The following is a 26102-nucleotide window of genomic DNA, read 5'->3' on the forward strand; positions in this document are numbered from 1 at the left end:
GCGCTATGAAGCTGAAACGCAGCTAGCATGTCTCTCGATTTCTTTACAACGTATGAATTAATTCCTGCGTCATACTCGGTGGCGGGGGTTTGTAAGTGGTTTGCAAAGGTACCAGTCAGAGAGCCGAACGAGCATTCCAGTTCTCAAAGTGGTCGATTTGATGTCGATCTAGGGCTGGTAGCCCTTATTAATTTCTGGACCAGGCATTCCAGAGGGTTTTGCGCATTCCAGAACAAGGCCGAACCCTTAATGGAAGGGTTGGGGAGGTTTAGTCTGGATTAATTCGCAAAAAGATCATTTGAGGTGGTAGAGTGGTGGATTCTGTATGACTGTAAGGATCAGCATTGCAAGATTTGGGATGATCAGGTACATCATAGGTATGGACTTCATTTTGTCTCCAGGTCTACAGATGCCTGTTGGGTTTGAGGGCTCCACGTTCATTCATTACTAGTATGTAGTTGTATGTAACAGAATTGGCCGATAACTATGGCTCAAGAGCCAGGTTATCGTTAGTCTCTTTTAGAACTTGAATACAAAGAATTGGTTGATAATGAATTTATCTGTGAGAACTGATTGCTATTTTCGCATCGTTTAGGCGCAGCTCCAATTAACCCAACTGAATTCAAACTCGTAGTACTGGTAGTACTTATTTCCGTTTCTTATCTTCTTTCTCAACGGGTGGTTGGTACTTCAAAATAGATTCACCCGTCTCATAGACATCGATAGTGTTGGAACGTCGGCCTCTGCCTTTCTTAATAGTTTTAATCTTCCGATCCACTTCCTCCAGGTCCCCTTCGGAATTGATAGAGCTCAATGCTTTGATAGTAGGAGCCCCGGCAGGTCCACTGGATCTACTGCGACTGCTTTCCCGGCTATCGGGCTCACTGGGCGGCATGCTCTTCAAGCGAGACTGATAAGCATCGAAGTTGTATGAATCAGAGGGTATCTCAGCATCAGTATCTGGCATAATACCGAATCCGAGATCGTTGATGGTTTCAGTGACCCGCTCCGAAAGGGCTTCACGGTGAGCTCGCAAATCAGTCAAAGAGGAGGAAGAGAGGGGATTAAGTGCGACGAGAAGCGGTTTGAGGGATTTGATGATATCCATGCCGACTTCGCCATAGCGCAGAGCTGCGTAGCTGATAAAGATCATGAACATGAAAAATGTAACGGAAAATGCCCCCAAGGAGACAAAGTTCGGAACGTATGTATTGGCAGCCATCCACCAGGGAACTGAATATGTGTAGTATCCATCATATCGATTGTAACGGAGCCACGCGGTCACAATAATTGTATAATATGCGTATAGAGTTGGTGCTAATCCCATAGCAACTAGAATCTTCCAGGTACTGACAACGTCATGGCCTTGGAGTTTGACGACTGAAGCTGCAAGGGCGTTTCGCCTTTTCTTTTCGGAAATCACCTTTGTAGTGACGAAGACAGGCCAGAAGAGCAAAACTCCTGGTAGCGTACCAATACTTAGAACGAGAAGCTTGGAGAGGCGATAAAACAAGGTAATCAATATCAGCCACCATGGCTTTTCTTCAAGATTTCCCCACTCCACTTGGTGATCTTTGATTCCTAGAGACTCAAGGCGCCTGTTGTACTCAGTCACGGCCTTCTGAAGACCTTGGATTCGGGGATCATCTCGGTGTCGAGTGTACCCCTTCAGCAATCGACGATTAAACTCGATAACCAGAGGCAGTGGGATCTTCTTGCTGATAGGATTATAAAGCTTCCGGGTAGACTGAACCAAAATGAGAGTCTCATGATCAGGACTAATCTGCGTAACAGACTCGAGACCCTCATAGATTGTCTCAAGCAGTGAGCCGACGGCATTGCGCTTGCTAGTTCCTCCAGCCTTGAAAGCCTCAACTTGATCGGGGTGCACATGAATAGGCCGTCCAAATTCAATCACACCGCGGGATCGAAATTTGTGTGCGTGGAAATAATTCATGCCACATGGAATGATTGACAATCCGCAGGTCGGGTCCTGAGCCAAAGCTCCGAGTGACATTAGGGCAGCACCGGCTTTAAGCGGTAATAAGTTAGATCGATCATGGCTACCCCCCTCAGGGAAAATGCCAATACATCCTCCATTGGAGAGCTCCTCGTAGACAGCGGAGAACATTTTGCCCTGGTCAACATGAGGCGCGATCTTGAAAGTTGCGCCTTTGCGGCCGCCATCATCAGAGAGAGGGGAAGCAAATGGCTTCTTAAGTTTGAGCGAAGTAGGGCTTATAATCTCTTCGATTGAGGTTGTTTGCGGTCCATCAGGACCCTTCACAGTAAGCGAGCCACCTGGCATGAATTCAGATTGCGTAAAATCCGTGTCAATGCCATTTACCAGGGCCGGGTCATTCTCTGGGTCGGCAAGATAGATTCTGCCTTTCCCCGGCTTGGTCAAGTCCATTGATCGAACAACGGGAAGAGCACCCATACATGATGCCAAAGTTCCGATATAGGGCTCATTCATGGATTTCTGAGCAATAAGAAATGAGACACGTCGCTTGGCTTGAGATTTGAGCAAGTGCATCAAAATTGCCGAATCGACGAATTGGTTTGCATGCGGCGCGGCGACAATCAACACTGGGCCTCTTTCGGGGATTCTCCATGCTCCTCGAGGGTATATCTCGCGGAAGAAGAGGTCCAATGCCAAAGTGAAGAGCCATAGAACCAGGTCATATAGCCACGGGATCATCCGGCGGGGCGCATTTGTTCGGCCCGCCATGATCACCCTAGTTTAAGATGAACCAAGTTTTATGTAACGACTCATGAGAGCTTGCTGTGGCAGAGCTCTGGGGCTAAGTAGGGCTGTCAACCGTCAATGTCGTGTTATTATGTGCGGAGTTCAGAGTAATCGTGTCCATCTCTATAATGGCGTAACAAAAGTTCCGAAACCCCCTCTCCCTCCGCCTTCCGCATTAGGCTTAAGGCTATCTTATCGCCCGCTCAGCACGTGTCCTATTAATAGTTCTAATTGCCTAATCTAGAAGTGAGATTCTCTTATTAAGTTATGATTTTGAAATATTGAAGCATTGAAAAATCAGATGTCTTTCTTAATTCTAATTCATCGCTATCATGGTCGGTTGCGCTTGTTTACGAACTGGACATGCAGCTTGAAGCTCGGGTAGATGTGGAGACGAGGCTGCAGCAACGTTAGAAACGGTGCAACACGAACAGATAACCAAACGGGCTAAATAAAAAAATAAAAAAAGGGAGGGGCGCGACGTTTGAGATGTTGCGTGCCGGAAACTTGGGCACAATCTTACGACTACTGAGAAACGATAGAACACAATTTGACACCAAGGGAACTCGATCTTTCCCTATATATCTCCTGGATTACACTTGACATACATAATAAAACAGGATGTGGGAAGAATCAGAGGTATATCCATAACCATTATCCCAATGGTTCTCGCGGTTCACCTTTCACGACGATCATCGGTCACCGATCGCGATTTACTCAGCACCGCCGGGCCCACCGCCAACACCGGGGAAACCCCAGCACTCAAGCTTGACGGAAAGGAAGCCAGGGTCGAGGAAGTCGGGAAGACATTCGCCCTGGACCACGGGCTGGCGATCAAAGGGCAGGAAGTAGGAGGGTTCACCGGAGCACTTGTCGTTGTTGTAGACAGAGATACCAGAGCACAGAAGAGCATCCTTGGTGTCGATGTAGGCCTTGAAGGCGTAGTTGTCGATGCTCCAGTCATGGTTGACGGTGGTTTTTTCACAAGTCACCGGGGTGGCGGTGATATCGGCCTTGAACTTGGGCTCACCGTGAGCTGGAGCACCCACGTCGCAAGTCTCCCAAGATTGGAACTGAAGACTGGCAATTGGCATACCGGCCTGGACGGCAATGGGGCCAATGGCCAGCACGGCCGCGGAAACGAGGGCCTATATTGCCTTCTTAGAAAATTGGGGTTTAACATTAGACTGGATTCATATTCCTTACAGTTGAGAAGTGCATCTTGGTAAGGAATGAGTGCTTAACGAGCGTGGTTTTTGTCGGAAGGCCGGTGTTATCGTCGGTTGTCGTATAAAGTCGATAGAAAGCTCTTTTGCGGGCGACAGCGCGTTATGCCATTTAAGTAGAGCCCCTGAGGATCAAGTAGCACGCGAAAAACATCTGGCCAAAGTAAACATTGCTTTGGGCCAGTTAAGATACAACGTTTGTCTGTCGGGAATGCAGGAGCATTGTAAAGCTGATCAACGGTCCGGCACACCTAAAGTGAAGAAGACATTGACCTAGACAGGATGGAATGCGGTGATCGGTAGACTACTTAAGGCCATCTTGACAAACAAAATCTGCTGATCTGTGTCAAGAATGGGGGGAAATTAGTCTTTGAATTAAGGATTGCAAATGCTGGGTCCTCTTCCTTGGAAGGGCAGGTTGTACCTGGCATACTCTGCAACATCCAGTATCCCTTTCTAGTCGAGCGGACATATCCATTCGATTGGAGGTATTGACTGACAGCTTGAAGCCTACAATTGATTGATCACAAAGAAACATATTGATTTGTAAATCTCTTCTGAAATGTTTTAGATTAGAAATTGTGCATCCAGGGTTTTATCAAGGGGGTTCATGGTCAAGAACTTGTATATCTAAGTAACTCCAAGGCTGAAAGTTGCAAAAGAAACATATTTACATGTACTGTCAGCCAAACGGTCAAGCACAATTACTACGCACGTCCAAGTTCAAGTTCAAGCCTGGGTTTATAAAAGCAATACCTCCCTTCTCATCGCCCACATAGTAAACTCATCTGCAGCATCCCAAAACCCCCTTGGACACAATCTACCCCCAACAGGTACAAACCCCTGCTTTAGCCAATAAGCACCATTATTCTCCCTAGAAGTTCGAATCATAACGGGAACAGCCCGGCGATTCAAGTTGTTCCCCACCTTAGCCCTCTCCCGACGTAGAAGCTCTTCATAACAATTTTTCACAAGAAGTCCAGCCAATCCCTTTCCCCGATGCTTACCTGGTAAAAGTGTCACGACAGAAAGCTCATACTCTCCAGCTCTGTCAAGTTTGTCGAAAGTTTGATTATTTTCATCATTGAGCTCGCCCTCTTCCGTACTTATGTTGAAAGGGATCAGCGTCCAAAGGTCATCGTCTTTCCATTCCTTGATACTTGCTGTGCCGATGATATCGGTTTCGCCTGTTTCTGTATTTGAGAATGCAATTGCTGTGAAGCCTTCGGCTCCTAGTTCTTTGGAGAGCTGGGCGTCGGAGGAAAGTCGGACTTTATTGCTAAGTGGCTTGATGGCGCTATTGCGGTTGACGAGGTAGCTTTTGTTGACCATTTGTGTGAGCTTTGGTAGCCATGGCTGAGTGAGAAGCTCGGTTGATGTAAATATTTCTATTCGCAAGTTCGGGGTGGGTTGAATATCCTGGTGCGAAATTGAGCTCATGGTGATAGGAGTGGTGGGCTGCGATTGATGAATGTCAACTTTGGAATATCCGTCTTGAAATTCAATGGTAAAACTTTTGTTTAAATGCGATGCCGACCGTTTTATTTTAGATTTTATTGTAGCAGTCATTTTATTTATGACTCAAATAACGACTAATATATTAAGATTTATTTATATTTTACCTCGGTGCGGTCTTAGCGGAGCGGGGCGGTTTTATCGGAGCAAATCTACGCTATTAAGTTTTGAATATGTGGACTAATATATTATGACATGAGATCGACGAATGAATTGAGAAGGCTAACTACATACCAAACCACCGAAATAAGTGGCGAGCGCTATTTGCAAAAATGAAACTGGGGAATAGAAAAGATAGCAACATGATCAACACTAACTTTCCTTCATTCCGTAGCGTGATGAACAATCAATAGACACAAGAGAGCGGGATACAAAGAGAGAAACAAAGAATGCAAAGGTATATACGGGTTAATGATAGAACAATGAGTTTCGGGTCATTTCACCTCCTAAGAGGAGACATATTTTCCACTGACCAATTTGCGCTGAGTTGGAACGTCTTGCCAATCAACAGTAGGAACAGGAGATTGCGCCCCACGCGCGTCAGCAAAAGGATCGGTTTCTGGCTGAGCAGATCCTTGTACTGCACGACTGACGCCTAGTCGAGAAGTAGACTCGGTGGTGTGGAGCTCGAATTTTGCCTCGACATTACCCTTACGGGGGCCAGGAGTGGACGTGGAGAACCGCACAAGGAACTTCCCATCTTCACCCGCGCCAGGTGCTTTGACTTCCAACTCGGGAATTCTCCAGGTGACGGTGGAATTCTTGCGACGGAAGGTAGCGCCGGAGTTAGGATACATGAGAGCACTGGCGGCATGGGCGACACTCTCACGCGGTTGCTTGGTAGCTTCATCCTCGGATGCGATATCAAGACCGACAGTTAAGACCACGTTTTTCAAGACAATGGATTCAACGGACCCCGAGGCAAAGGCGGGATTGAGGGAGTAGAAGATAATGGCACTGGCTTGAGTTTCCTGCAGGTTCCAGGCTGGCTTGAAAATGACAGGGGAGTAGGCAGAGGGGTTGCTAGGATCAAGATGTACTTGATACTTAAACGCGACAGTTGGCATTGGTCGAGAAATGCTATTCAGTTGAAGATCGTATTCACCACGCTTTTCATCGGTGCCCTTGTTAGTTTCCTGAACAAAGTGAGGGTTGGCGGCAACCTTTTCGAGAACCGGAAAGTTCTCAAGACGGATGCGCATCGTATCTGCTGCAAATCCAGGCGCAACATTGTGAGACAGAGCAAGTTCTCCCATAACAGAAGACTTAGTCACGTTGCTCTCGGAGAACCAAGCGTTGACTGTCTCGATGATTGAGGCGTTCAAGCCTGGCTCATACAATTCAGGGTGGGCACTGATATTCTGGCCGTGGGCGGTATGACCTGAGCGAACTGAGGTGGTGTCTGACATAGCATGGTCGTCCGTTGCAGTGCTAAGAGACGGGGTGTGTCTGACTGGGGAAGATTGACCATACTGGTCAGATGCTGCTTGAGTGGGTGCCAGATCGGTGCTTGGGTTTGCAATGAAGACGGTGTTGCGAACGTCGCGACGACCACGAATAGTGCCTGCATTCCGTCGAACCCCGGAGTGTTGGGCCCGTAGACGTAAAGTGTTTGCCATATCGTCCATGGCCTGTTTGGCCTGGCTTTCGTCCTCGAAAATAGGCTGATCGCGGATTGTCAAGTTCATTCCAGAATCCTCCAGGCCCGCTGCTTCATTTTGAGCGCGTGTAATATCGTCAATTGTTGGAGGTCGCTCGGTGAATCCTTCAGAATCAACATGGGTTTGGTCGGTTCCATTAGAATAGGCTTCTGTTGGAGTGCCATTGGCAGTAGATGACAATACAGGCTGGACAATAGGAGCAGCCGCAACAGGTTCTGACACATGCTGATCTTGCGAGATGCTGACATTACGTCCAGATTCTTCGGTCATAGACGTCATAGATGTGTCTGGACGGCCTGCAGTGGAGGGAGGTGATTCGGGAATTTGCATGTCTCTCGAAGACTCGCTTCTCTTAAAAGGTGCAAATGGACTGCGCTTTTTCTCCGCTTTTCTGTCAAAGCCGGCTGGGGCTGTGGCCATGCTCTTCCGTCTACCCATGACTGTCCCAAGTCGTCTCAGTCCTCCCAATGGAGTGTGCCGGGGCTGTGCCTCTGGTACTGTGGTCTGTTAGTACACTGCCAATATATTTGAGATGAGAAGTCGATGACTAACTAGGTTGTGTTGGGGTCGGTGTTTGTCTCGCCGACCTTTCGGATCTCTGACTAGCCGCATCATCTTGAATAGGCGGAGGAGGAGCAAGTGGTGTAGTAGTCGGAGTCTCAAATGCTGATGGTGCTGTAGGAGGGGTTTCCACCTGTGAAGGTTGTCTTCTCGGTGTCGCGGGAGATGCTGGAACTCGAGTGCCTCTCGTCTTTGCAGCAAAGGTTTGGATCTCATCCGCAGTCTCTACATTCAATAATATATTGAGACAGGCCTCAGCAGCTTGCCGACCACGTTCGACTTGATCCAGCTCGTGAGTCTCCAGTTGGGTAAGTATGTCCCGAAGGTGGTTAATGCGACCCTCATCCACAGCCTGGAGCTGCTCAAACACAAAAGGCGCACGCGAGTCCCACTGCTGATGGACTTCTTCCGCAGATGCGACCGCACTAGCCAGCTGCTTAGGGTTCTTGGTACTCTTCTTCTTGGCTTTTTCCACCTTGTCCTGTGCTGCCTCGATATTCTTAGCCAGCCCCGTGAGACTGTTCTGAACGCCAGACATTTGCTGCATGTCGCGGTTCTTCGTACTGTATTCTTTTAGGGGGCGCTCGGCATCTTCTTCAATCTTCGTGGCGAGGGTCTCGTGTGATACAGCGAGCGCCTCGGTCGCATTGATGATACGTTGCCAAGGAATTTGGAAAATGCTGGATGCCAGTTAGAGCTACATATTACCACCAACACTGGGGCTAATGGTATCGATAAAGGAGGAGAGACCTACCCGAGTGCAGCACCATGATCCATTACAGGGCGAGTCGCTAGCTTCCGTAAGCCTTGAGCATATGCTTCTTCCACGCGGCGACGTTCCTGTTCCCAAGTCAAAATTGGTACCCCGCAAAGTTGAAGAAGAATGTGAACCAATGGATCTGATCGGCGGGAAGACGCAGGCTAACGTACCTGAAGAAAGTCCGCGATATCCGCATGAATCTTGTTGATCAGTCGAATGCGTTCGCTCAGGACATTTGTAGCTTGGGAAGGTTGCAGGGTGGCCTATAGTAGCAAGAAACGTCATTCTACTGTTAGCGACCTGCAATTTGAATCCATTGACCAGGTAATTCAGGGAGTCGACCTTACCAGCAATGCTGGGTATTCCTGGCGGGAGAGCTCCATGGTTTCAGGGTTGAAGATCAGTGAAGCGCATACAGCGCATAATCAGCAAGGCAGACTGTACCAGGGGAGTAGACTGGACGAGAAGAGCCCTGGTAGCGGAGACCAATGAATGTGAAATTGAGATTGAAGGGGAGTAGCATCCGATCGCCGAGGACGGATATGGGGAAAGGGAACTGGAATGACGATGGGGGCCGGGTCGGAGTGGAAGGCGGTGTGGTGCTAGCTAGGCCTTGGTGCAGAGCCGCGACAGGATTGACCGTTGTACAATAGAACAACATCCAATGGATCTATCTGATTGGATTAGATTGATTATTGAAAAGTCTCATGAATTTCTCCGACATTGATTTTTTTCTCATTAGAGCAGTATATTCGGAACATTTTATGCAATACATGTATATTAGATGCGAAGAAGCAGTCTCATGACAACGACGGCAGTAAATGACCCGCTTCACGCCTCAGGCTTCTAAGGGCCCATAGTTATGCTGATCTTTTGCTGTTCTTGGTCATAGCAACGTTTGACATAATGTTTTCCCTTGCTGATTATTGTTACTATAAATCAATAGATATCTGGGATATGACTCGTATGCGTATCTCAGTAGGGAGTTAAGGCCAATATCGAATCTAATGCCCCCATTTACTATCCACCAACACCAAGGTCAAGAGAGTTAATATATGTTAATGTATGACACAATCGAATTGCCCGTCTTCTCCGCTTGGGGATCACATGACATCATTGCGGAATATGCAGGGGTCAACTGGGCATGTTTGTCATGTTTGTTCCAGTCGATGCTTGTTGGGCCCACACACAACAGTGAGTGATGAGTGACTTGTCCCGCATGTCAGATTCACCTATAAATATAACAATGGGCTGGCAACAAGGTCTAGGATTTACAGATCGCCTAAAAAACATTCAGTCTCTGTCAGCAGTCTCGCTTTCAAACAAATAAGGGATTTTGCTTACACTTTAGCATCAGTACTACAGCGTATCAGCAAGCTTCTTCTTCAGCGGCGTTCGCTGAGGCCCAAGCTCAGGCCAGGCAATGTGAAAATGACGCATACGATCAAGCTACTTCCAAGGTCAGTTCTTCACACGCTAAGTCAAGAGCCTCGTTATTTAGAAAGAACTTGTGAATTAATCATCTCTGATAGGAGGAGTATGATCGTATATGCCAAGACGCAATCGATGCAGCTGAGACCTCAACAAAAGCAAACAGCTCTCACCCAGGCCAGGATATATCCTCGGATGTTGAATTCTCAGAAGAGGATTCAACTCTCGGGGAGACAATTGGCAAGTATACAGGTTGCTTCCATCACTTCAGTGGGCTTCATTCCACAATCTTCAAGTCTAAGGCACAAGATGGATCAATCTATGCAATCAAGGTCACTGTACCACACATGATGACGGCCCCGCACGACGCTCAGCGGGAGATTCGATTGTTACGAGTTGCATCCAGTCAAGATGTGATTCCTTTGATAGACACATTTAATTCCGATGAAGGGCGATTGATCCTTGTCTTTCCATTTCTGCGCTTCGACTTTGAGCATCTGCTCCGGCGCGACCTGGTTACTGCTTCGCAAACACGTTCGATATTACGGGACATGTTCTCCGCGATTGCTCATATCCACAAAATGGGGATCATCCACCGCGACATCAAGCCTTCCAATATCCTTATGGCCTCGCCCGATGGACCAGCATATCTCGCTGATTTTGGCATTTCATGGAAAGAAGGAGACCCCGGGTCTGAGCCTACGGACTCAAAAATCACCGACGTGGGTACAACCTGCTACAGAGCCCCAGAAATTCTATTCGGTTACAGAAAATACGACACAACAATAGACCTTTGGGCAGCCGGATGTTTGATGGCGGAAGCCACCGTCGTGGGTCATCGGTCTCTTTTTGATTCCGGGCCCGTGGGCAGCGATCTGTCATTGATACACTCCATCTTTCAAAAACTGGGAACACCAGATGAAAATAGCTGGCCAGTAAGTGCCCCGTACATTCTTTACGTTTTAAATTTTTTTCCACGTGGAGGAATCCAGGAAACCGGGAAGATTAACCAGAGAGTAGGGCGTGCATGTGTTGCCTGATTGGGGCAAAATGGAATTCTACCCCTTCGCAGCTCAGTCTTGGGAGGACATCCTGCCTGGAGCATCTTCAAAAGGCCGAGACTTAGTACAGCAATTAATTTGTTATGAAAGTAGTCAGCGAGTCTCTGCTGAACAAGTAAGTGACTGCGAGCCCCACGGCGCGCGGATCCCAACGGTTGCTAATCTATTCAGGCCCTCCGACATCCATATTTCTCCACAAGTTAATCTCGATGGGCCGAGAACGCCACAAGAATGTCCAAGACTTTCAGCCACATCAATTTGACAGGCATTGCGACTGTGCAAATTTTCTTTCTTAAGCCTAGAAGGGATGTTCCGATACGCCTCCAGAAAGCATGCTGGTAGTATGATGAGATGTAACATCCGAATTACACATAGACTAGACGGACCAGATGTAGTCATAGTCTCACAATCTCACTAAGACATTATGCATTTCCCACCCTTGTACGAACATACCCTCAAGTCTGTACAAAATTAGCAACCAAGAAAAAATAATCCAACAAAACACCGCCTCATATGAATCCGGATGGAATCCAAAAGCCCCTGGACTCATATGCCCGATGCCGATCTGGGGCCACGCGATGGATACGATTTCAGGAACGAAGTAATTTTTTTTAATTTAATAATTTCAAAATTTCACGCTTTGCCCTGTCCGAACAATCCCCGGGAGAACCGGAAATTGCAGCTGCATGGACTGAGCAATAAGAAGTGTAGAGCGGGCCGAGGGTGAAACAGCAATCAGCATGGATGGGCGTCCGTGCCCCGCGTTTGCCAGGGTTCTTAGGTTTAGCGAGGGCCCTATCCCACTTGGGGGCCATGTCGCCCCGTTTTCTAGTTGCAGATAATAAGATGGAAAGCAATTGCCAATTATGAAGGGGGAATGTAGTAATGGCTGGATCTACTGATAGAAATTTGGGAAGAACCATTTTTGAATCCAAAAAGGAAGAACTCCACCTTGTACCATTAAAACAGAATAAAATAGGAGCACTTGAGGTGATGCAGAGTGATGAGTGATTGAGTTGGAAATTTGATCCAGTTCAGATGCACGGGGATACGAAGGGTAAGCACAATACCAGGAACGGTATTATATACACCAATCAGAATAACATGATGATACGATCATACCCATATCGGGCTAGTTCCTGTAATAACTCAATACCGGGTCAGGGTCCACCACTTCAGCCCATCCAGGCTACTTCGCTCTCATTTCGGCTTGTTCGTGCCTCGTGGGATGGAGGTTTAGCGATGGCCTTGGGCTCATTACAAACGCTGATCTTAGGCCCGAACTCTCTTTCTTCTTTTCTTTGAACGCTCCTTCATTGACGACCTGGAAGTCGTTATACCCTCTTTTGCGCATCTTTGTTTTTTTGGACTGGTATCGGGCCGAGCTCGATCTTACAGTCGTCCATTCTTTCTATTCTCACACCACATTCCACATAACGCGGGTGTAGACTGACTAACGAACGCGATTCTGAGAATTGTCTGACTCGCGCTGGAATCTTGCGATTTCCTCGATCCCTTATTTCTTCATTCCTTCATTTAGAGGTGTTTATCGCTGTACATCAACTCCTCACTGCCCTTGCTTCTTGTCAACAAACAACACAATCGCCATCATGGTGCACGGGCATGCACACACCCATGACCACCCTCTGGAGGTGCGCATAGAGGAGCGGGGTCATGACGACCACGAAAGTCACGACAACAATAACAACAACAATGACGATAGTAATGTTGTTATCGTCTACACAACCCTCAGTAACAACGACGAGACGACTGCTGCAGCGCAGAATACCAAGAACAACAATGTCGGCGTTGGACCAGCTGTTGGTGTGACAAAGACATCATCTGAAGAGTCGAAGACTACTGAGGCAATTAAGACTACGGAGGAGGCTAAGAAGACTACCGAAGAAGCTTCCACCACCGAGAAGGAGTCGGATAAGAAGACCAAGGATGAGCAGACAACCACTAAGGAATCGGAAAAGCAGACAACCGCAAAGGAAACCTCTGAGACTGGAAAGGCAAAAACAACTGCAGAGCCTACGAGCACCGAGCAGACTGAACTCATCACTACGGCTACCCATGATGCCAAAACAGGTGCCACTGCGACCTCATTCGTTACCTCCGCAACTCAAACATCATCAGACACCAGCCACGATGTAAATGGTCTCGGTCTCGGTGCAGCAGAGACTGCCTCATCCACAAGTTCCGCTGCTACGGCATCTTCTACGTCGACCGGTTCTTCCTCAGCGGATATGTCTTCTGGTGCGAAGGCCGGTATCGCTATCGGTGTCATTGTCGGTGTCGGATTGCTTGCAGCCCTGATATTCTTCATTGTTCGAAAGAAGAAGCGCAACCAAATCGACGAGCCTAATATGAATGAGAAGATGTTTACCGCTCAAAATCTTCCACCTGCACCGCCAATGACCAAATCAATGACTCCTTCATCGGCTCCGCAGCTCAATGTTCGCCCCATCACCCAGTTCGCTCCCGATCTGAGTAACAGTGCTTCTTTCAACACGGCCAGTACCGCAGCCGCTGGTGGTGCTATGGCAGGCTCAGCTGCAGTTGCATCTCGCAATCTGACCGGTGATCTGCCGCCTCCAACTCCTCCCAAGTCAGCCGTTAGCTCTTCGAACCCATTCACTGATCCGGTCAACCCTTTCAACACCGGAAACACGCCTATTGAAAGATCACCCGTCTCAACCTCCGGCTCGGGACATGACGCATCGATCGCTGCAACGGCAGCTGGTACTGCCGCCCTTGGTGCTATTGGAGCTGCAGCCGTTGCGTCTCACGAATCTGACAAGGACCACCACCGAACTGCATCAGCCGAGTCAGAAGGTCGCCCGCCTAACTCCCCAAGCCCTGTCAGCATTGACGGTGAATCTGTCTCTTCCGCAGCCCTGGGTGGCGGCAGTGTTGTAGGTGCTGGTACAGCTCCTTTGAATGTCCACCGTGTCCAACTCGACTTCAACCCATCAATGGAAGACGAACTTGAACTCCGATCCGGTACCTTGGTCCGAATGCTTCACGAATATGATGATGGATGGGTAAGTGGTTCCTAAACAATTTCCTTTCATTTAGAACAATGTCTAACCCCTGACAGGCTCTGTGCACGCGCCTCGATCGTTCCCAGCAAGGAGTCGCTCCTCGCTCCTGTCTCTCTGCCCGCCCTGTAAAGCCTCGTCCTCGCCCACCACCTGGAGCCCCTGGCGCCCGTGGTCCACCCATGATGGGTCCAAACGGTCACCCAATACCTCCTCCCGGTCGTGGCCCTCCATCAAGTCGATTCTACCCCACAGAGGCTAGGCCTAGATCGCCGGCTGGCCCCCCGGGATACGGAGGTCAACGCCCCTACCCCAACGGCATGGGCCCAGGTCCAGGTCCAATGCCCCACTCCCAGTTCCCAGTTCCCCGTTCAATGAGTCCCGGTCCTAGATCTATGTCTCCTGGTCCTGGTTCTCGCTCAATGTCCCCAGGCCCACTCATGCGCCCAGGTCCCCGATCCATGTCGCCCGGTCTAGGACCCTACCCAGGTCCGGGTCCTAGATCAATGTCTCCCGGTCCCGGTCCCTACCCGGGTCCCCGATCAATGAGCCCCGGTCCATACGGACTACAAGGAATGCCCCAGCCCGGCATGCCAATCAACCAACGTCAAAGAAGTAACAGCGCAGGCAACATCTCTCCACCAAACGTTGGAGCTGGCGCTCCTCCAAGATCAAGTCCGCTTGCTGCGACTCAGCCCCCCGCGCCAGCCCCTACGGGTGATCTCCCCGCCATCCCTGGTTCTGGTTCTGTGTCAGGTTCGCCTCCACCACCCGGATCATCGCCAATAGGCAGGAAGCCCATTGCTCAGAACTTCTAATCTGTACTTGCACAATGACCATTGGATATACCCCTCATCGATTCTAGTCGTTGCTTTGCCAGATTAGAGACATGCTGTCTCGTCAGTGTACCGCTGGACGGATTGAGCCTGTCTGCTTAGTACGACTCAATTTCTACGTGCGTGACGAACATGTTACTTTTCTTTCCCTTTCTCTTCTTTTTATTCCTGAAAAGAAATACCGTGTATACTGTGCTTCTTTATTCTTCATTTTCTTCATTTTACTGCAGCGGTGTTCTTGAACAGCTCGTTGTATTTTAATGGGCTAGAAACTGGCGCCTGATTATTATATTTGTATCTTTTTAGTGTCTTTTCGCCATTTGTTCCTTTTACTTTCTTATTCTCCCACTTCAACTCAGGTGGAAGATAAAACTCACCTTTATCATTTATGGGTGGTTGCAAAGGGAGTGCGAATGAACCTCAATACCCAGATCCCTGTACCTTTTTGAACGTTCTGGACATTTGTCCTGGATCATACTTAGATAGATTATTTCCCAACTTTCTCTCTTCTACTTATCTCTCTCAAGACGCTGGTAATACTTGTCCTTTTATCTTCGAAGGACAAGTCTGAAGAATAATCTGAACTTCTAGTTCATGCACTGAGTAGCTTGCTCAGACGTAAGCGTAACTGAAATTCAATATGAATTTATACCGAAATCTAAAGAGTATAATGGTATATACCCTCATGCTAAGATATCTTATCTATAGATGTGGGACTTTTCCGCTTGCGAGTAAGAGATTCACAATGCTCAAGAGACCTTCGCCAAGGATGAGCCCAGACGCCAGAACAACAATGGTAGAAGACGCAGCATCTGCTTTATCGGTTGATTTCCCGGTAGAAGCAGGACCTGGTAGTCTAGTACTTGGGTCGATGAATTCCGGCTGAGCAGAAGATTCGCCATTGTGCGAGTCGCGCGCAACAGAAGGTAATGAGTGTTTTCGAGCCCACCACCAAGCAATGATACCACCAATAGCCCTCGCAAGAGTGAATGATGGAACATTGAATATACCAACAGCAACCGCGATTCCACCGGGGATCCAATCTTTCCACGGGGGAGGTTTCCCATTGCGTGCGAACCGGGCAGATGCAGCGGCGATGCGCAATGCTGTCAACACAACCCAAATTGCGCCAAAAATGAATGATGCCTGCCACGCTTTGTCTGGTAATCCTTGACCAGTAACAAGGCGTGCGGTAAAAATCCAAACATACGCTGTTGGGATCTGGAACATGCCTCCCGGAATTTCGTATACGTTTGTATACATTTTGTATACAGCAGTTGACAGGACGGCTCCAACAACACTGCCGATCATTTGGCCGTAGAATTGGGCCTTGGGGCTTGCGCCGAGAAGATGGCCTGTTTTTAGGTCTTGCATCATGTCGCCTGCTTGGAGTGCGCCGGATTCAGATACTGCACCTGCTAACAGGTTCGTGACTAGTGCTGTTCGGCGAGAGAAATGAGAAGCTGGGGTTGCGAGGGAAAAGAGGAGCTGTGTTAGTTTGCTGATTCCAGAAACTGGGTTCAGATCTGTCTCGCCTAGGGCTCGAACACCCATTATGGAAAGGAGGACAGCAAGAACAGTCGCTAAGCTCGATAGAAATGGGGACATAATGTCGCCGAAAACGAAGTGCATACAGACAACGTTCAGGATCAGAGTTAATGGGAGCAAGATAATCACTGTACGAGTTGAGATGAGCTGGGATGGCGGAGCATCTTCATTTTCCTGCGTATCTATAGCGATCGTTGGCATAGTCTGAGTGTTGAGGCCTTCTTGTTCGTGAGATTGACCAGAGTTCAGGGCAGAGTAATTGATATAAGAATGCTCATGAGATTCAGCACATTGCAGTTTGAATGCAACCCATTGTCCAAGGCGGGTGGACCTGAGGTGGGCTAGCCATCGAGGAGAATGATTGACCAAAGGCTTGACAACCAGCCAACCGAGGCTGACCAGAGAATCGGCAAGCATGATAGCCAGTGATATCCACACGATCCATGCTTTGCTTCCGTCTTCCCAACTGTCGACAGGCCCCGGAGCCCATCCATAAGACTTGGCAAGGGGGGAGAGAATGCCCCATCCAAGCACCGCGCCAAAAAGCATATGCATACATGTTGCTGGTCCCATGATGATTCCTTGCCCAATGTATGCGGGGGATGGATTCAGAGTCCAAAGCCAATAATGAGCGAGGTCCACGCCAAATAAGGGGATATCATGGACCAAAGGAACAAAGTATGAGAATACAGTCTGAAACAGTCAGTTTCAGTCGTGAAATCATATCAGACGAATGGGGAGGAGGGCAATCTCACATAAATACCAGACCCTACAAATGCGCCAATCAACAAGCGCATCTTCGTTTGCCAATCTTTTTTATCCGTTGCCTGATCTTCAACCTCTCTATCTTTCAATAGTAGACCACTTCTCTCCTCCTCCAAAGGCGGCGATGACGTCCCGGGTTCTTGAGTAAGTTCAATTGGGCGGCGCGGCGCGTCAATTGGAACTTTCTCATCTTTCCCGGCACCATGAAGAACACGAAGCATCAATGCCGACGCAGTTCCGCTTGGAAACCGCAACTTCTCTCGCACAATGACTTCTTTGCGTAACGGAACTGCAAAAACAACTCCGAACAAGCAAACTCCAAGACTCCAAACCGCCAGTTTCCAAAACCCAAGCTTGAGAGGCCCTCCCTCGCCTTCTCCACCATCACCTTTCGGTCCGTCCTCGCCATCCTTGAGCAGGAATTCCAAGGCAGGGATGACACCGACAAACCCACAACCGAGCGGCATAGTCCCCACAGCCCCCGCAACTGTCTGAATCAACACATTCTCAATCGGTGTGAACGGAAACGAGAGATGTTTAGATAACACCTTGAAGACCGAAAAGCCGATCAGGGCGGAGGGCATAGCCATCGTACTGATCCATCCTGTCTGGAGGCCGAAGTATGTGTTGGAGAATGTAATCAAGGCTCCGATTATAAGGCCGACAATGAGCGAGCGGGGTGTGAAGCTCTGTGCGGAGGTGGTCGGTGGTCTTGATGTTGGAGTGGCATCGTCGAGGGCGTCTGGGCGCGGTATCGTGGAAGCCGACTGGTCTTCTCTTCCCTGTTGTGACTCAGAGGCATCACCTGCCATGCTGAGGGTCTGGTAATTCATCGGCGCGCAGATTCATGATTCATGGAAGGAAAGAAAGCAAGAGTAACTCGAGGATGGATAAGCCACGGATGATGATTAATGATAAGATCACATGACGTCACGCCTTTTTGGCATGGAGTTTACAGTCCGTAGAAGAACTTCGGTTATTCATTCCTACATAATGTAGTTATTAGTTGGAAACTTGTCAATTATGTAACAATGTTTCCTCTAACAACGGAAATTATTTTCAACCCTTTCGTGAAGGGCCCCATTGTTAACCAGAGCCCCACCGCCAGCAACAAGATTAGTCTCCGACGGTCATCGGGGTCTAAACCTAAACGGGACACCAGTTCTATAGCCATAACTTACAAGTCGACGAGCTCAAGTGAGACCTTAAAAGGCAACAAAATTCCCACCTCCTTTCTGAAGTGATCTTATTTCCTTCTCCTTTTTCTGAGACTTTCTCGTTCTTTACTCTATCAGTTTCTTTATTTTGCCAATACACGGCAACATGGCTGGAACTACAGAGCTCAAGTCCAGAAAACGGACGCAAAATGAACAAGATACTGGCATTACCTCCGATGCTATGATGCAAAAGGAAAAGAATGACTTTGCCCTGGAGCATATTACCGGTGGCTGGAAGCCAGGAATGGACCCCAAGGTCGACTATTCAGGCCATTTCGAATTTGGGGGTTCACTTGGTTGCTTGGGCCTCATGATCGGCTTTCCCTCGTTGATGTATTACATGTGGATTGGCGCAACATACTATGACGGCAAGTTGCCTCTTCCAGAAAACGGCCAATCAATCCAGGATTTTGTAAAGCATATGGGTCATCTGGTCTACACTGGTGCATTCCCACATGCCCGTGCCTGGCGTATCTACTGGACATATTTCAGTTTCGAAGCAATCTGTTACCTTTTAATGCCTGGTTTTATTTGCTATGGAAAGCCTCTCGCTCATCTTGGAGGGAAGCAATTGAAGTATCGTTGCTCTGCCTACACCAGCTTCTATCTGACTATCGTGGTCATGGCTGGCTTGCACGGCACTGGTCTATTCCCCATCTACACATTCCTGGATGAATTCGGGCCGCTGATGTCTGTCTCTATTCTTTCGGGTTATCTGAACAGTTTGATCACCTACATTCAGGCTTTTATTCGTGGAAACCAACACCGTGTCACTGGATACCCAATCTACGATTTCTTCATGGGCGCTGAACTGAACCCACGCCTGTTTGGAATTTTAGACTTCAAGATGTTCTACGAAGTCCGGATTCCTTGGTTCATCCTCTTTGGTCTCAGCTGTGCGGCAGCTACTCGACAATATGAGAGATACGGTTATGTCTCCGGTGAAGTTCTGTTCCTAGTGATGGCCCACTATCTCTATGCCAACGCATGCTCCAAGGGAGAGCACCTCATCACAACCTCATGGGACATGTACCAAGAGAAGCTTGGCTTCATGCTGACCTTCTGGAATATGGCTGGTGTTCCCATGTCATACTGCCACTGTACTCTGTACCTTGCAAACCACGACCCAGCCACATATGCGTGGAACAAGGTTGCTCTGGCGGCGTACTTCATCTCCTACCTCTTTGTGTACTGGGTTTGGGACACAGCCAATGGACAAAAGAACTCTTTTCGTATGATGGAACGTGGAACCTGGGTGAAGCGCAATACTTTCCCACAACTTCCTTGGCAGGAAATCCACAATGCTAAGACTATTGTCTCTGAGAATGGGGATACGATTCTTGCTGACGGATGGTATGGACTGGCGCGCAAGGTTCATTACAGTTGCGATATGTTTTTCGCTATCTCTTGGGGCTTGATCACTGGTTTTGAGAGCCCATTTCCATGGTTTTATCCCGTGTTTTTCTGCATCATGATCACGCATCGTGTCTGGCGCGATGTCAACAAATGCAGATACAAGTATGGTGCTGCATGGACTCAATATGAGAAGCAGGTGCCATATCTTTTCATCCCTGTGAGTTTTCCCCCTTTATTTGCTGCTCTAAATGGAGATTATTTACTGATATTCATGTAGTACGTTGTCTAGTCCCTCGGAGGATGAATGAAGATGGGTGACTGGAGATATTGTAATTTTATGTTTCTTGAGAAGTGTTGTCTCGACTTAGACGAAATTTAATTGACAGTTTCATAATAATGATTCACTACCACAACCGATTCACAAAGCGCGTATCAAGCCTGTACCAAACGTGGCAAACACACGTCAAGAATAGCTCTCACTTCAGAGGAAGGCAACCCCAACCCCAGCCAACATCCAGGAACTTGTACTTCGAATGAATTTCAAACTTCTTCAACCCAACGCAATCCATTATTCATTTCTTGGACTCGAACCAATTTCAGACCTTCCTCAGCTTCTTTCACGCAACGCGTTCCCCCATCCATTTCTGGCTCCTTTCAAGACCGCGAGGCGATTGAAGAGTACCACCATCTTCAAATCACCAAAACGGCCACACTGTCATTATCGCTCGCTCATCAAGGGCAACGCTCATCTTTCTGAGATTCAAAAGAGAAGTTTTGGACTTATTCTCCTGTGTGACAAAATGGCTCAGAATCACCGTAAGTGACTTGTATCCATCAATCTCTTGGCTTGTCTAACAACATATCTCTGCTAGTCTACTCTTACCTTGAAATACCTAAAGATGCACCAATAAAGCTGAAGAGCTCACCTGGCAAAGGCTGGGGCGTTTTTGCGACAAGACGTATCAAAAAGAGATCCCCGATTTTGTCCAAAAGCGCACTCTTCGTCGTCGAACGACCTCACGACAAGATTACTGAAGACGATTTGATCCAGCACATTCAAGAATTGTCAGCCCACCAAACAGTTCAATATCTACTCCTCGGTCGAGGAAAAGCCAGGTATGATGTTTTCACAATGTCACACAAAGCTACAAAGACCCTGAAACTTGGGGTGTATTTCTGCTCCAATCACGCTTCAACCATTCGTGTGCAGCCAACTCAAGAAGCCTAACCATAGGTGGTGGAGTGATTACAAAAATTGCAACACGATACATAGCAAAAGGCGAAGAGATCACCGCCAACTATGACCCTAATTCAAAGTATGAGACCAGAAAAGAGCGTCACAAGATCTTGAGATTTGCCTGCAGCTGTAGCGTTTGCTGCGCTGATCCTCGATCTCAACAGCTTAGCGACATGCGAAGACGGCTCATCCGAGGTCTAGAGTATCTTCGGACGGGTACGGACATAGATGGGGCAGAGACACTCCGGGCGTTCTTCCCTCATAGTGGATCCAAATCTGAAGCGTGACGCGGAGAATTTCGGAATAACACTTTCCTCGAGATTTTTCTATACTGTTCTGACAATGTTTTTGCTCGAAGAAGAAAAATTGCTGTATTATTTTGAAGTCGATTTTTATATGCGGATGTTGAACAAATTAGCGACAATGTTTGAATCTGAAAGAAATTCTCGGATTGCCCAGTCCATTCTGAAGGAGAAGACTTGTCTGGAAAGATTACTGTTGGGATTCACGCTGTACGGACAGGAGGATGCTACCGATTCTTACGTGGATATGCTAATACCGCTATCGACATGATCCTCTTGACTGTGCATTTGGGTTACCCTAACGAGAAAGGCCCAGAACATGTTCAACCACGAATGATACAATAGGCCACGGCGAATGTATTCTTATACGAATGACATGGATCTTGCATAATCACCCACTATCGTTTGATAGCTGGAGGGAATATGACAAAGGGGATCAGTATCTTATTTACGATTACAGATTAAGCAATGACTTAATGTTTTTCAGAATGAAAGAGACCTCAGTCTCGAATTTGAACGATGCTTTTATTTTGAACTAGTCTCATCAACTCGAAAGTCTTGCCACATATGAATGCCGTCGGGCGGTGCTCCATTCAAGGTCAACCCTGTATCTGACCTTCCGTCCACACCATCATCACTCCACCTAGGGGTCGTAACTTGTCTACTACCCTTTGATTGGTGCGAAGTGACTTCAATCTTGTTGACGCCCTGATCCATACGAGTAAGGGGGTAATTTTTAGAGGAGCCTTTTCTGAGTCCAAAGTCGTAAGATGGTCCTGTTCCGCGATCCGAAGAGCCCAGCCATCTACTGGGGGTGATTGCCGAGAAAACAGGTCGGAGAAGTGGCACGTTCGCTGCAACAATAGCGAGTTGCTCTTCGACTATACTCCACATGAGAGGAATTGGAAGCGTGTAGGTAACATCCGCAAAATTGATGCGCATGAGGCTGACCACGCGAACCATACTAATAGCACTGACACTGTTGGGTCCGTGTGTAAGTAGAGTATTTGATATAAGAAGTGGCTTCACTTACAACAGTCCCAAAGAGAATGCGACAATCAATCCTACTTTCCGCCCAACTGGCAGTTGGAGCTTGATAATATAGGGAATTGGAAGAGCCATGACCATAAGATCGGTAACCATGTTCAAAACACCTGCCACCACGAAAGCTGCGTTCCGGTTCCCACATCCACCTCCCGGTATTGTAGGATTCCAATTGTAGGGGATGGGTTGACAAATAAGAAAAGACTCGAGAACGATACTCAAAGCCCAAAGCCATACGATTGCACCTGTTACGTAGATGGCAATCCGCATGCTTTTCTTGGTCCCAAACAGCTTATAGTAGAGGGTCATCATTGCCGTTTTGACAATAGCAAGGCCCACGCCATATAGACATTGACAAACGATAATCATCTAGTGCAAGGATCATTAGTCTAAGAAGTTTATATTAGCTTTATCTTAAGACTTCTCACCTTCAGTACAAATTCAATATCTGCCCAAGCGACTGGCTTTAGCGCATGCAATCCCACGCCTCCCTTAGTAACCGCTAAAATATCATGTTAGTTATGAACAGTTTCGCCGGAATTAGTGAAGATCATACTCATAATAACCACTATTGTCGATGCTACCACCATACACTGCCATTTTATTAGTCTCCAAATGTCGGGGATCAAATTGAATGGACTCACTGTCGCAATCATCATCATGTAATCTTCCGCTGCCAGGCTAACATCTCTCATCCTTCGCGATATAACTCGGAGAACCGTAGAAGCTATTGAGATCCACCCAAAAACAAGCATGACAATGACAATGTCCCTGCCATCCTTGGACTCAAGCCCATAGCTCCCCATCTCGACAATTTTCAGCGATCACGCTCGATCTTAGTTTTGGGGATTGAGCGACGTTGACAAGGTAAATAGTACAGGGGTCGCATAATCGAGAATATTCGGGCACTTGAGACATCTGCCCCATAAGAGATTGATCATCTCGCTTTTGCCCCCCATTTTACATTCCGGGTCCGATTCATGCGGGTGGGCTTTTCGTTTGGCTTTGACCTTACGACTCCACTACTGCGATCCTTCGGCTCCACAGTGGCTTTGTCGTCGACTGATGGACCGCATTAATGGCTAGAGTTCAAGCACTGCATGCACTAATACACGCTAAGAACGCCATCGTGTATTGAGTTAATAAGTCTTTTTACCGCACTATGCCATTATTGTTACCCGTTGTCCACGCTAGAATATTCATGGCGTCCCTTTCCCGAGGATGTTCAACCCGTCATGGGCGTCGGAGCCTCCCCGTCGCCCGTCGGGAATGATAAGGTTTAATAGGGTTGACAGCAAGATGCCTGTATATGTGCATTCCTTCAGCACTCGGTTTTGACATTTCTTGACTGATTAGCAATATAATACGGGAATTAGCGATCAGAATGAACTAGAGGAATCACACCCCGCATAAATAGGTGCAATTGGGTTTGAAGTTCATCGATTTTTAGGGGACGTGCTAAGATCTCTTTTGTGACAGCGATGCATAATATTTATGCTAAGACAAAGATTAAACACCGGAATGATTTTTCTGGATCTGGCCTTTACTGCTTATGCCAATCGAACCCACTTAGTCGCCACAATTTATGCAAACTGCACTAAACTACCATATGTGCCGCGTTTTTTAGAGCACTAACTCAGGGGTCGGCTATCTTAGTGAGGGGCCATAAAAAGAACGAATAATACATCCCTGCATGTGGCACTGATCATTTAATTTCTCCGTAGTCCCCAGATTCCCCATAGGTCGACAAATTTAGAGGAAATCATTGACCCGAGATCTGCACGATGGCATCCTTTGATACAGAATCTGCTGCCGGACTTGAAAATACAGCTTTCGACTATGTGGTGGTCGGTGGTGGCACCTCTGGCTTGGTCGTAGCTAGCAGACTCACGGAAGACCCTAATATCAGCGTTGTCGTCCTAGAGGCAGGGACAAATCGCCTTGGGGATCCCCGATTGACTGTCCCAGGCTTGGGGGTAGCTACATTCGAAGACCCAGACTTTGACTGGAACTTCCGCTCAATTGCGCAGGTAAGCAGGCCAATTCCATAGCAGAAGCGGAAATGGACTTTGTAGACAATTGAAACATTAAGTCTAATGAATATTAACTATAAACCGCTAGGAACAACTCAACGGTCGCAAACTTCTGGCTAATAAGGGCCGGACCCTTGGAGGCTCCTCTGCCATTAACCTGGGAATGATTGTATACCCATCCAAGACTGGATTGAATGCGTGGGAAGCCTTGGGAAACCCCGGCTGGGGCTGGGATGGTCTATCTCCGTATGTTCGCAAATCAGAAACTGCCGCTCCACCCTCAAATGCGAATCGTGAGTTCTTTCAGGGAATGAAGCATGATGAGCAGAATCACGGTAGCAGTGGACCTGTCCAAGTCTCCTTTGGTGACCAATATATGCCGTTTCATTCTGCGTGGATGCAGACTTTCGAGAAACTGGGCTACCCACAGATCGAAGACCCCGTAAATGGTGCTGGTGTTGGGCCCTTTGTGACTCCCGGTGCCATTGATCCAACCACGCATACCAGAAGTCACTCTGCAGCCGCGTACTTGGGTCCACAAGTTCAAGCCAGGCCGAATCTGAGAGTCGTCACCGGTGCACTGGTGCAAAACATAGTCCTTGAGGCTGGAAATGCTGGCGTCGTTGCAACTGGTGTCAAAATTCAAAAAGACTCGACATCATACACCATTAAAGCTAATAAGGAACTTATCCTTGCTGCTGGAACAACCCAGACCCCTCAGATATTGGAATTATCAGGAATTGGAGACGAAAAGATACTAAAGTCCCACGGAATCGAGACAATTATCAACAATCCCAGCGTCGGGGAGAATTTACAAGACCACGGAATTATTTCATTCTCATATGAAGTGGCAGACGGCATGCCTTCAGGTGATATGGCGAAAGACCCCAATGTTGCTGCCGCCGCAATGGCCGCCTATCAGAAAGATGGCTCAGGGCCTCTAGGCATGTCTCCGTTCGTTTCAGCATTCATGCCATGCTTGGAATTGGCCGAAGAAGAGCACACCCAGCTTCTTGCGGGGTTGAAGGCCTCCATTGAAAATCCAGCCACCCCCCGCGCACAAAAGAAGCAATTCGATGCGATTCAGAGCTTGATCAAGGACTCATCTGAGCCTACTGCTCAATATATTTTAGCGCCTTTCCAACTTCCTGCGATTGAAGGTGATGATATTAAGCGTCTATTCTCCATGCCACACCCAGGACTCTTCATCAGTCTTGTTTCTCTGCTCAGTTATCCTCTCTCCCGTGGCTCTGTTCATATCGGTTCTTCTGACCCACAAGATGCACCTATCATTGATCATGGGATTCTTAGTCACCCCGTTGACCTGGAAATGCATGCCCGTCATAGTATGTGGATGGAAAAGATCACTAAGGCTGAACCAATGGCTTCGCTTCTTAAGGAAGGCGGCCGGCGCTTACACACTGCGGAGCCTGTTGATGAGCTGGAAAAAGCGAAGGAGCTGTGCAAAAACCTTGTTCTGTCTATGTATCACGTTAGCGGAACTTGCACCATGATGCCCCAGGAAGATGGTGGTGTGGTGGATTCTCAACTCAAGGTTTACGGTACCACAAACGTTAGGGTTGTGGATGCCAGTATATTCCCCCTAGAGCCCAGAGGAAATATCCAAGCGACTGTGTTCGCTGTTGCCGAGAAGGCTGCGGATATTATTAAGCAACATGTAAATTAACAAAAGACTTTGAGAGCTGCTAACCACTGTTTCTAATATCAAACTTGTACCCCTGGGTGCTTTATATTT

At 47.9% G+C, this 26102-nt stretch overlaps 11 protein-coding genes across 11 annotated transcripts; 5 read left to right on the top strand and 6 right to left on the bottom strand.

Annotated features, from left to right (window-relative positions):
• Nucleotides 1–646: 646 nt before the first annotated feature.
• Nucleotides 647–2731, bottom strand: N7478_000477 (lysophospholipid acyltransferase family protein; the record flags this gene model as incomplete). The annotated part of the gene is made up of 1 exon (XM_056916692.1): nt 647–2731. The coding sequence occupies one exon, from the start codon at nt 2729–2731 to the stop codon at nt 647–649; it is 2085 nt and encodes a 694-aa protein (XP_056784572.1).
• Nucleotides 2732–3462: 731 nt separating this feature from the next.
• Nucleotides 3463–3970, bottom strand: ccpA (the record flags this gene model as incomplete). Its single annotated transcript, XM_056916693.1, has 2 exons — nt 3463–3897; nt 3956–3970. The coding sequence occupies 2 exons, from the start codon at nt 3968–3970 to the stop codon at nt 3463–3465; spliced, it is 450 nt and encodes a 149-aa protein (XP_056784573.1).
• A 746-nt stretch (nt 3971–4716) lies between these two features.
• On the bottom strand, nt 4717–5415 carry N7478_000479 (uncharacterized protein; the record flags this gene model as incomplete). Its single annotated transcript, XM_056916694.1, has 1 exon — nt 4717–5415. The coding sequence occupies one exon, from the start codon at nt 5413–5415 to the stop codon at nt 4717–4719; it is 699 nt and encodes a 232-aa protein (XP_056784574.1).
• Nucleotides 5416–5936: 521 nt separating this feature from the next.
• Nucleotides 5937–8855, bottom strand: N7478_000480 (uncharacterized protein; the record flags this gene model as incomplete). Its single annotated transcript, XM_056916695.1, has 5 exons — nt 5937–7648; nt 7704–8392; nt 8467–8552; nt 8643–8735; nt 8820–8855. 5 exons carry the CDS (start codon nt 8853–8855, stop codon nt 5937–5939), a joined length of 2616 nt encoding a protein of 871 aa, XP_056784575.1.
• An 863-nt stretch (nt 8856–9718) lies between these two features.
• Nucleotides 9719–11168, top strand: N7478_000481 (putative cell division protein kinase (Ctk1); the record flags this gene model as incomplete). Its single annotated transcript, XM_056916696.1, has 5 exons — nt 9719–9774; nt 9830–9932; nt 10005–10838; nt 10924–11079; nt 11136–11168. 5 exons carry the CDS (start codon nt 9719–9721, stop codon nt 11166–11168), a joined length of 1182 nt encoding a protein of 393 aa, XP_056784576.1.
• Nucleotides 11169–12574: 1406 nt separating this feature from the next.
• N7478_000482 (SH3 domain protein) lies at nt 12575–14826 on the top strand (the record flags this gene model as incomplete). The annotated part of the gene is made up of 3 exons (XM_056916697.1): nt 12575–14011; nt 14068–14338; nt 14441–14826. The coding sequence occupies 3 exons, from the start codon at nt 12575–12577 to the stop codon at nt 14824–14826; spliced, it is 2094 nt and encodes a 697-aa protein (XP_056784577.1).
• A 720-nt stretch (nt 14827–15546) lies between these two features.
• N7478_000483 (OPT family oligopeptide transporter) lies at nt 15547–17990 on the bottom strand (the record flags this gene model as incomplete). The annotated part of the gene is made up of 2 exons (XM_056916698.1): nt 15547–17085; nt 17148–17990. The coding sequence occupies 2 exons, from the start codon at nt 17988–17990 to the stop codon at nt 15547–15549; spliced, it is 2382 nt and encodes a 793-aa protein (XP_056784578.1).
• A 490-nt stretch (nt 17991–18480) lies between these two features.
• On the top strand, nt 18481–20019 carry N7478_000484 (ERG4/ERG24 ergosterol biosynthesis protein; the record flags this gene model as incomplete). The annotated part of the gene is made up of 2 exons (XM_056916699.1): nt 18481–19947; nt 20008–20019. The coding sequence occupies 2 exons, from the start codon at nt 18481–18483 to the stop codon at nt 20017–20019; spliced, it is 1479 nt and encodes a 492-aa protein (XP_056784579.1).
• A 511-nt stretch (nt 20020–20530) lies between these two features.
• N7478_000485 (SET domain-containing protein) lies at nt 20531–21540 on the top strand (the record flags this gene model as incomplete). The annotated part of the gene is made up of 4 exons (XM_056916700.1): nt 20531–20546; nt 20603–20846; nt 20876–21183; nt 21233–21540. The coding sequence occupies 4 exons, from the start codon at nt 20531–20533 to the stop codon at nt 21538–21540; spliced, it is 876 nt and encodes a 291-aa protein (XP_056784580.1).
• A 254-nt stretch (nt 21541–21794) lies between these two features.
• On the bottom strand, nt 21795–23119 carry N7478_000486 (uncharacterized protein; the record flags this gene model as incomplete). Its single annotated transcript, XM_056916701.1, has 5 exons — nt 21795–22248; nt 22303–22682; nt 22742–22815; nt 22870–22906; nt 22958–23119. 5 exons carry the CDS (start codon nt 23117–23119, stop codon nt 21795–21797), a joined length of 1107 nt encoding a protein of 368 aa, XP_056784581.1.
• A 978-nt stretch (nt 23120–24097) lies between these two features.
• N7478_000487 (GMC family oxidoreductase) lies at nt 24098–26033 on the top strand (the record flags this gene model as incomplete). The annotated part of the gene is made up of 2 exons (XM_056916702.1): nt 24098–24343; nt 24435–26033. 2 exons carry the CDS (start codon nt 24098–24100, stop codon nt 26031–26033), a joined length of 1845 nt encoding a protein of 614 aa, XP_056784582.1.
• Between the last annotated feature and the right edge of the window lie 69 nt (nt 26034–26102).

The sequence above is a fragment of the Penicillium angulare genome, assembly GCF_028827245.1.
Source record: "Penicillium angulare strain IBT 27051 chromosome Unknown utg000001l_segment0_segment0, whole genome shotgun sequence".
NCBI lineage: Eukaryota > Fungi > Ascomycota > Eurotiomycetes > Eurotiales > Aspergillaceae > Penicillium > Penicillium angulare.